This window comes from Chrysochloris asiatica, unplaced genomic scaffold (genome assembly GCF_000296735.1).
Source record: "Chrysochloris asiatica unplaced genomic scaffold, ChrAsi1.0 scaffold00045, whole genome shotgun sequence".
In the NCBI taxonomy this organism is placed as follows: domain Eukaryota; kingdom Metazoa; phylum Chordata; class Mammalia; order Afrosoricida; family Chrysochloridae; genus Chrysochloris; species Chrysochloris asiatica.
In genome coordinates this window covers 6,956,774-6,967,425 of record NW_006408563.1, presented here as the reverse complement: position 1 = coordinate 6,967,425, position 10,652 = coordinate 6,956,774, and the positions used below count along the sequence as shown (strand labels likewise).

The 10,652-nt window shown below is 42.8% G+C and overlaps 1 protein-coding gene across 1 annotated transcript in view; it reads right to left on the bottom strand.

Annotated features, from left to right (window-relative positions):
* Positions 1–10,652, bottom strand: part of RAPH1 (Ras association (RalGDS/AF-6) and pleckstrin homology domains 1) — a 69,705-nt gene that overhangs the window by 1,862 nt on the left and 57,191 nt on the right. The window contains exons 8-12 of the mRNA XM_006862025.1: positions 8,636–8,779; positions 7,217–7,327; positions 5,840–5,938; positions 5,097–5,217; positions 2,915–3,057 (exon numbers count right to left, since the gene is read on the bottom strand). Coding sequence (XP_006862087.1) covers positions 2,915–3,057; positions 5,097–5,217; positions 5,840–5,938; positions 7,217–7,327; positions 8,636–8,779 — 618 coding nt within the window. The remainder of the gene's footprint in view (positions 1–2,914; positions 3,058–5,096; positions 5,218–5,839; positions 5,939–7,216; positions 7,328–8,635; positions 8,780–10,652) is intronic.

Below are 10,652 nucleotides of genomic sequence, written 5' to 3'. Positions count from 1 at the left end.
CGGGAGAGGGGGGGAAGGCTGTGAGGCAGTGTGCGGGGTGCCTATCTTAGGCTGTGGGGATAAAGGAGGCATAAGGGGCGTGTAGGGCCGGCTCACAGACTCCATTCTGGCCTAAAAGGAGTGTAAAAAAAAAGGGGTGGGAGAGAGAAAAACAACAAATGAAAAGGTTACAGAGGTAAGCTTCGACTGTGTAACCCTTGAAAACCAGGGACCTGGGGCATGTGTGAAGGGGATGCTTAGCTGGTCAGGTGCTGCAAGAGCTGACCACCTGGGGCACCAGTCTGGATGGGGATGGGGTGTCTGCTTCCTGACCTCAGACTCAGCAGCTTCCACACATCCCGTTTTCAATGCCGGGGGAAACCCTGGCAGTAGGACAAGTTCACCTCTCAGTCCAGGTCTGCACCCCCTCAAGCTGTGTGTGAGTGGGCTTGGGCTGCTGGTGGAGGGGCTGGCGGTGAAGGCGATGGCTTTGCCACATGAGTGTGAAAGTGTTGAGCGGGCATGCACAGGAGTGACTGAGCTTCACACCTGCACTCATGTTTGAGTGAGACACTTGCATCCAACATGCACAGAAGTCCAGAACTGCAGGCAATGGGGAGGGGGGGCATTCTTAACACGGGTTTACTGGAAAATACATAAAGAAATGCTTCATAAACATCACAGCAAGAGATCATCAAAATGCCACTCAGAAAGTGCCACAGGAGTGAGGGGACTCTGGAACGTTAGCATCAAGTGAGTGATGGCGAACTGTGAGCTGTCTGGGCACCGGTGGCCCAGATGATGTGACGGCACCTCGTCATTTATTTCACCGAGCCACTCATGCATGACTGTGGTTTGGGGCCTCCTGGATAGAAGGAAGGAAGGACCCTTGAGCTCTCCTTACTCCATTAATAACATTGGGTCCATCTTTTAGGCTCTTTGAACCACTGGGAGGCTCTGGGATAAACACTGGCATTAAACTATGAATGGCATCTAGTTAACACAGAGAACGCTTGGGTCAGTAGGCTCTAGAGGGCTCATTATCAGGCTGAATTCTATTGCTTCTCAGGACACTCAGAGATTTTGTAAAAATAACACACCACAGTACAAGCATTAGTCTGTAAAATTTGTTATAGGAGTCACCCCGGTTAATGTGTTTTCAAAGAACAGCCCCTGACCTTAACTTGGCCCTGTCCTGGCTGCTTCAGGGCTGTAGACCTGAGCTGTGCTGGCCTTCGCATTGGGCACCTGGGACTGAGGCAACAGGGGAAGAAACACACAGAGGGATCAAGACTCAAACAAGTTGTCATCTTTCTTCCTGAACCTGTGTAGTGGCAGATTGTGTTTCCTAACCACATAGCATCTGAGCCTGTGTTCTCTCCGGCCTTTCAGATGAGGGAGTCCCATGATTTTAAATGCACACAAATCACATCAATAATTTGGGGAGCAGGCACAGGGCTTTTCTTTAAAAGTCCAGCTTCTGAGTTGTATAAACCAGCTTATCTAGTGCATATCATCGGCACCAAACGGGCCTGCCCCGACCACAACGATTAAGTGACTGCGACTCACAGCAACTCTACAGGGTTTCTAAGACTGCAGATCTTTACACAAGTACACAGCCTCATCTTTCTCTATGAAGCAGCTGGTGGTTTTAAACCGCCAACCTTGAGGTTAGCAGCCGACTGCTTACCCTACAGTGTTACCAGGGCTCCTTAAGCAGGAAAAGGGAGAGAGAATTATGTCTTCAAGTGTGAGGCTCTGATAAAGCAATGAGACAAAATGCCAGGGCCCTCATTATTTAGGTCATTAGAGTTGATTCTCAAATATTCATTTCTCCATTCTTATGTTGTGTTCATACCTGCACCTTCTCAGAGCCAATCAACCACATTCGCGAATTAAGGAATAAATTGAGGCGAAATAGTCACATAATTCACAATGGTGAATGTGTAAGTGATTCAGACCAAAAGAACAACAAAGCACCCTGAGATTGGGTAAATGCAAACTGGGCAGGCCTGGTGTGCCTGTGGAGTGAGTTTCTGATTACTGAAGAAGCGAGTACAGGCTAGGGCACCCCCAGCCTACAGAACTAGAGGCAAGGTGCTGGAGAACTAGGGTGTCTTTTAACTTGAGCTCAAGAAACTTTGTTTTTCTAAAAAAGAGAAACCTTTTAAAATTTATTTTTCACAATGGTAACTCATGTCTGTCAAGGAGCTCTGGCAGCGTAGTGGTTACGAATCGGGCTGCGAACCTTAAGGTCAGCAGTTCGAAACTACCAGCTGTTCCATGGGAGAAAGATGAGGCTTTCTGCTCCCGTAAAGATTTATAGCCTTGGAAACCCTGTACAGGGTCGCTAAGGTCGGTTCCGACTCCACGGCACATAGCCACCACCACTCTTGTCTGTCAGCATAATTATTCATTCATAGTCTATTATGCAAGGCTTTGGAACCCAGTATTTTAAGGGGATTGATTTTAGTTTAGAGGAAATTCATCAGTATGCAAAGAAATGACAAAGTGCATAAAGATAAGAAATGAATCTGAATCATTTAAACTACTAATAAAGAATCAATAATAAGCCATTTCTCTAGAATGGATTTAGGGCCTTCGCATCATCCAAGTGGATTAAAGGGGGAAGGGAGGGAATTATTTTCTTAAAACTTTGAGTCACTTCATGAAAGAGTTAATTAAGCAAATTGCCAATTTGTTTTTGAGATTTTAAGTCACGAGAGTCAATTTGCAAATACTTCATTTCTGGCAGTAAAGTTAGATCAGCAGGTTTCTGAATTCTTTTCAGCTATTACAGTCAGGAAGACTAGAGATTCAAGAGAGAAGGCTGACACAGGGCAAGACAGAATTCCCAATAAAGAACGCATGAGCATCAACACAAGTGGATGGACACTTAGAGAGGTGCCTGTAATAGTTAAAGCCAGTGTGTTACCTTGCTGGACTCTTGTAACTGAGTGCCTCGCTTCCAGGCTTCAGAGAAGATGGAGCTCACCGTGCTCTGGGATCGGACATGTCCTGCTGGCTGGGTGTCGGAAACTCCACTGTCAGACTGATTAGAGTGATTTGACTGCGACTCTGTTGGAGACAGTTTATTCAGACAGTATGAATCTATCTACTTTAGATAGGTCTTGTTAGACAAGGTCAAATGCTGTGCAAAACAGCAATATGTCAATTTTACTCAACCCAGTAGGCCTAGAAGCTCCTTCTTGTGGAGGACTAACAGAAAAGCTCGGATTCACTTTAAATGGTTCATGAGGAGATTAATAATTATAATAAAAGACTGACATAACATTATTGGTGTCCTGACAACCTATCTTGAAAACAATCAACTCTTAACCAATAAGAGAATAGCTATCAACGGAGTGAATTTTTTTTCAATCAACAATTCATTACATTGAATATCAGTTTTTTTAATGCCTCAAGGCTCCATAGTTTATCTTTACACAAGGTTGGTTTGAATTGCAAGGTCGGTGGTTCCGATCTACCAGCTGCTCCTGGGAAGCCCTATACAGGGTTACTATGAGTCAGAACTGACAGGACGACGGCATTCAACAACAATATACATGGTAAACTACTTCCTTTTGCCCAGCAACAAGCAATCCTGAGACCCTGACCTCTAGCCACAGCACGAACACGCTTCCCAGGGCTCTGGTATAAGTACCAGAGTCACAACCCAGCGGTCACCTGGCCTCCTGATGAACACGCTTCCCAGGGCTCTGGTATCAGTACCAGAGTCACAACCCAGCGGTCACCTGGCCTCCTGATGAGGCGTGGACAAGCACTGCAGGGATCTGAAGCCCAGTGGGAATGGTTGCGAGGAGAGAGTGCAGCTTTAACTGACATCCAGGGCTAGGGAAGTGGGTGTGGCACTGCAGGATAATGTGCTGAACTGCCAGGTCAGTTTAAACCACAAGGACAGTGTTTCAAACCTACCAGCTGCTCCTAAGAAACTCTATACAGGGTCTCTATGGGTCCACTGGATGGCACTTAACAGCAACAGGCCAGCCAGGTAAGACAACCAGGAGGAAGCACCGCTCAATGTCTGCCACCTAGTGGACTCTCAAATGTTAAACCTAACCCCATCCACTCACTCAGTGAGAGAAGACTATTGGATGGCAGCATTCAGTCAGTGTAGCCAGATTAGTGAAAAGTACAGCAAGATAATATACACACAGAAACTTAAAATCTTCAACTCAGGCTCCTTTGGACAAACTTCAGACCATAAACTCTGAGCTCCAGTGATTCCCTGCAAACCCTTTAGATGAGCTCTGGGACCTACATGGCCTCCTGCTCTGAGACTAGACTACTTCTAGCCAGTAAATTTCTACCCCAAATTATACATCAACAGTTGTTTGTGAGCAGTGAGAGTTTTCAATAACCCGGCATTAGGAGTATATATATTGGTCTTCCATTTCAAACACATTTTTAACTAGCCCATGATAGTCTCCCCACCTAGAGTTTTAATAGCACCTAAGGAGTCCTGCTGTGGCACTGTGGGCTAATGCATCAGACAGCAAAGTTGTTTGAACAGCAAGGTCGGTGGTTCAAGCTCACCAGCTACACCTTGGATACCCTATACAGGTTCGCTATGGGTCGGAATGGACTGGACTGCACTTAACAACAACAACAAGGAGCTCAGAGAGTCCTGGGGTGGCACTGTGGGTTAATGCGCCCAACTGCAAAGCTGTTCGAACTGCAAGGTTGGCGGTTCAAGCTGACCAGTTGCTCCTTGGAAACCCTATACAGGGTTGCTATGGGTCGGAGTCGACTCGACGGCACTTAACAACAACAACAACAACAAGGAGCTCTGGTGGTGTAGTGGTTACGAGTTAGGCTACTAATCTCACGGTCAGCAGTTCAAAACTACCAGTGGTTCCACAGGAAAAAGATAAGGCTTTCTGCTCCCGTAAAGATTTACAGCCTTGGAAACCCTACAGAGGGTCGCTGTGAGTCGGAACCGACTCCACGGCACACAGCCGCCACCACCATTGATTATAATTCAGAAATAAGGTACGGCTGTAATTCTTAAGAACCAAACTGAAATAGCAGGTCTCTCAGAGGCCTTCACATTGGTACTTCAGCAGTAAAACAGTGCTTTGAGGCATTTGGACTACCTGGGATGCTAGAGGAACTGGATCCTGATTTAATACTGGAGCTGGACAAGGAAGTCCAATCATACGCCGACTCTGTCCTCTTCACGGCATCTTGATAGTTCACGTAGAGCTGCTTCCCATACTAAACAGAAGGTAGTAAATTATGACATCTGAACTTTACTGGGCATAGAGTATAGAAAGATGAAGTCGGAAAGTGGGACTGATTTCTGTTTATGGATTCATAATTAGTGCCTAGAGTACTTAAGAATTTTTTTAATATCAGTAAATTATAATCCACTCTTTCCCTACCCCCACTCCAAATTCTGAATCCAAGGACAGGTTCTCAGTATTATTCAGGACTAGGCCCCAAATCTGGGTGATAAATCATCACTACTTAAAGCAATTTAATAGAAAAAAAAACCCCCAACTTGGCTTAGACTACACTTTTCTATAGAAAAATCATTACGATGCATTTTATAAAGCCAAAATAAATCATGTTCATGCAACAAAAGCTTTTGTATTTCAGTCCACAGATACTGTTAAAAGTTTATCAAATCACCAAGTAAAAAAAAATGTTTAAAACACGAATTATAGGCCTGACAAAACTAGATCCTGGCAAAACCATGAAAATAAAACAATCAATCCGTTTTGAACATAAACTGAATTTCAGACACAGTAAACCAATCAGCTAATGTTATGGAAACCAAAACCTCACCATCACGCACCTCATTGGTCAATCTGCCGTCAAACCAAACGGAACCTACCTTTGCGATACGGATGCCATTGACCCACAGATGGAGGGTTCTCACATCATCACAACAAAGGTATTTGATGTATTGAGATTTCTTCTGGATCTGTGGATGCTACAAGATTAAAGGCACAATTCCAAATAAGCTCCCTGAAGAACTGAAGGAAAATAAACTCTATCAAACCTAAACATATCCACAAAAACAGTAATGGCTAAATAATGTACAGTTCTTACTGTGGCATAGTGGTTACGAATCGGGCTGCGAACCTTAAGGTCAGCGGTTCGAAATTACCAGCTGCTCCGCGGGAGAAAGATGAGGCTTTCTACTCCCGTAAAGATTTACACCCTCGGGAACCCTGTACAGGGTCGCTATGGGTCGGAACCGACTCGACGGCACTTAACAACAACAACTGTGGTCACAAAGAGTGCTAGGCTGCTAACCGAAAGGTCAGCAGCTCGAATCCATCTGCTGCTCGAAAGATGAGGCTTTCTGCACTCATGAAGATTTACAGCCTTGGAAACTCTACACAGGAGTGCTCTGAGTTGGAATCGACTCAACAGCATACAACCACCACCACTGCCAACACCATAAAGTCAAATTAAATGTTTCTTCAGTTTGTTTTTTAAAAAAGACAACATAAAAAGAAACGTGTTAAATTTTGGTCAAGGTACTCAAGTTAAAACAAACCTTCACATCACAGGAAATTACCAAGTACTCCTTCCACATTTAAAAGAAATAAAGTCCATCAGAGTTAACAAAGTCAGTGGACTTCTCAAGTCTTAAAGACAATGATCAGGAAAAAGCATGTTTAATCCTATTTCAAAGCCAATGAAATCATGTGTTTAACGGACAGACATGGAGTCCTAGTGTGGTGCTGTAGGATGGGCACCAGACCACAAGGTTCATTTTGAACTTCAAGGTCAGCAGTTCAAACTCACCAGCTGCTCCTTGGAAACCCTATACAGGGTTGCTATGAGTTGGAATTGACTCAATAGCACTTAACAACAACTATTTTATATATTATAATTCAAAGGGTGAAGTCCAGTACCCATTCCTTATTAACAACAATCTTATTAGGTCTAAATAGATAAGGACTCCTGGTGTGGCACTGCAGGTTCAAAACTGGCCTACGAACCACAAGATCGGCTGTTCAAACCCACCAACTGCTCCTCAGAAACCCTAAACAGGGTTGCTATGAGTTAACAACAAATGGTATAGCATATACTTCTTTCCTCTAGTACCCTTCCTTACTCCTTTTAAAATCTGAAGAATAAAGCAAATAGAAGGCTTGATGGAGATTCAAACTATTCCAAAATGCCCAATAACCTGCTCTAAGCCTAACGCCAATTAAAATTTGTAGAGTGAGAAAAAAACAGCCAATGGCTTACTTACCTTGAGCACCAGACAGTAGTCTGTGGGTGCCTTGTATTTGTTCCGATAGTCCTGTCCATAGTAAACATTAACATGATCCAGCTGGAGGAAGCACACAAGGTCACGAGACACCTACGATAAAAACACCCGAGAGACCAAATTGACAACAGTGTGTAAAAAACACACAGCTATTACACCCCTCGCAACCGATTCTGGGGAGAAAGATGAAGCTTTCTGTTCCTGTAAATACTTACATCTCAGACCCTAGACAGCAGGGGTGGGTGGGAAACATCCAGCCCATGGGCCGCATAAGGTCCACAAAACAAGGCAAGTGCACTTCTAGCCATACAAATATAGCAGGCTAATTTTTAAGTTGGTAATTTTGTATGACCGGCGAATGATGTTATAAATATTCAAATGGCCCTTAGCAGAACAAAGATTCTCCAGCCCTGCCAACTCAACGGCACCCAAGAGCAACAACAAAAACAAATGAAAACTTCCTAGTTGAGAATCAAAATGGTACTGAAGAGAAATACTATTTTATAGAAAACAACATAACGAGATTCTCAACATATGTTTCTTTAATTCACAGTGTAGCAAAACTGAACCCTGACTTGTTTGGAAAGGTTGACATTATGTAAAGATACTTTTAAAAAACAGGATAGTATATTAAATATTACACAGTGTAATAGAGCTATCTGGGAAGAATAAACACATACTCAGTATTCAATTCCTATAATGCATATCGCAAATACAACGATTCTCAACTGGGGGTTCCCCACTGGTTAACAACCTCACAGGATGGTTTTGAAGACTAGCTCCAATGATAATGTAAAGAGCTTCAAACAGTGCTTGCCACAGTAAACAGTAAACAATTAATTCTATGGTCCTAACCTGAAATATATTACCTAACAAAGAATGAAAATGCCTTTAATCCCAGAAAAGTATTCTACAACTAACTCTCCCATTCACAAACTTTTTGTTAAGAGTCAGAAAAAAAAAAAAGAAAAAAAATCAAATAATAAATAAAGGTTTAATTACAAATTAGGTAAGAGACTTGAGGTGGGTCAACTAAATAAGCAGACAGTGAACATTTCAAGTTTCCTCTTCTTTAGAATAAGGACCTCTGGTAGCTTAGTGGTTACGAGTTGAGTCGGGCTGCTAACCTCAAGGTCAGCAGTTTGAAACTACAAGCTGTGCCGCAAGAGAAAGATGAGGCTTTCTGCTCTTGTAAAGATTATCAGCCTCGGCAACCCTATATAGGGTGGGTATGAGTCGGAACCGACTCCACGGCACATAACCACCACCCCCACTTCTTTGGAATACATCAATAAGTATGTTAGCCTTCTGTGTCCTTGGAGCTGCACCTCATCAGGTCCTGAGTTCCCTGAGCCAATATACTCAGGATTAAAAGCAATTAGCACAACAGAAGGGCCGCACCTTTGCTTTTCCTTTAGGGACATAGTAGATTCCAGATGCTCGCAAGAGAAAATAGCGCTTTTTCCAGGACTTCTTGCCATCCTCCTTCAACCACAGGACTCCTTCAATTTCTGGTACAGTTACAGAACTTCCACCAAAACATTCCTAAAATGCGACGATTTGGAGAGAATTAGGATCCTCGTAGGGCAGCACTGTGAACCACAAGGTTGGCGGTTCGAGCCTACCAACTGCTTCCACAAAGATTACAGCCTTGGGAATCCTATACAGGGTGGCAAGGAGTCGGAACTGAATTGACAGTACCTAACAATGAGAAGCGTTCATGGAAGCTCTAGTATGGCAGTTACAGGGTTGCTATGAGTTGGAAACAACTCGACGGCACACAACCACAACAAGAAGGGTCCTTGAGTCCTTAACAAAGTTGTGTTTACCTCCATAAAAATCATGACATTATAATTAAGCCAAAAGACAAATGTTGTATTCAAACCATGCTGGCTAATTGACCTCAGAAATTTCTATTCTATATGGATGATTTGGAGTTACTTTTGAGTTACTATGCAATTACTAATAAATCCTTTGAGAAGGTTGATTAGTAATGTTAGTCATAAATGGAGTAAGTTTTCATCTACTAATGCTATTTCTGAAGGAAAAACTCACTTAAAATTTCAGCTGAGTTCTATGTAACAGTACTTAAACACATTTGTAAAATGCTAAATGGGTGATTAACCCTTAAATTTAAGATCAATTTTTTAAATTACCAGTTTATATAATACTAAGACAAAAAGCATTTGTTTTATAAAACATTTGAGGCTGAAAGGAATGCAAACAAAACTCAAATGCTGTTAATGGCGCTATCCGTGCTTAAAGGAGCCCTGGTGGCGCTGTGGGTTAGGCACTGGGCTGCTAGCTGTAAGGTCGGTAATTCAAACCCACCAGCTGCTCAAAAGAAGGAGAAAGATGAGGCTGCTCCCACAAAGAATTAAAGGTCCAGATACCCTATTAATACGGTCACTGGGTTTGAATCGACTCAGTGGCAGTGGGTTTGCTATCAGGTTTTGGTCCATGCTTAGATAAAAATCTAGTCAGAAAATCCACCATATATTCGGTGAAAGAAAAAGAAATCCACATTAAACATTAACATGGGACACTTTGAAACTAAAATTTATTATGGTGCTGTGGGTTAATGAGCTGGACTACATGGTTGCTTTGAACCGCAAGTTCATTGGTTCAAGCTCGCCAGCTCCTCCTTGGAAACCCTATACAGGGTGGTTGAGTTGGTACCAACTCGACGGCACTTAACAACAAGAAGACATTAGAGGAAGGAGTCCTGGTGTGGCACTGTAGGATAAGCAGTGGACTGCTAACCACAGGTTCAACAGTTCAAACCCACCAGCCACTCCTTGGAAACCCTATACATAGTCACTATGAGTCAGAACCAACTTGAAAGCACACAACAACAAAATAGAAGAAAAATCAGGAATGACAAGAGGGCGTTAGTGAATTGTAGCGACTATTATGAAAATGTGAGTGCCTAGTTAAGTTCAGACTTTCACACATTTAATTTCTTTCATTTTAGTTTCTGAAATGAGCAAAACCAAAAAAGCCAAAAATTCAATTACTTAAATGTATTATTCTTTAAGATATACATTTCTAAAATGATCACTGTCATTGAAAACGTTCAAGTTATTTAAGTCTCCGGTGTGAAATATTGTGTGAACAGCTAATTACATTCACGCTGTTTTCCTTCTCAGCAGATACCACACCCTTCACTGAGCAGTCTTTCTCCTGCTCGGCAATCCTTAAAAGTTCTTTACTCACATCAGTCCACCAGGAGTCGGAAATGACTCGATGGTGGCAGGTGGAACAGAGCTAGGCAGAACAATAAAATGCTCTGTGGTGGTCTAATACATTCACACAGCTGAACTCTCTCCTGCACGCTAGTCAAGATTATAGGCTTCAACTGTGGAGCACTGATATGCCTGACTTTAAAAGGTGCTTAATACATTTTTTTTTTTTTTTT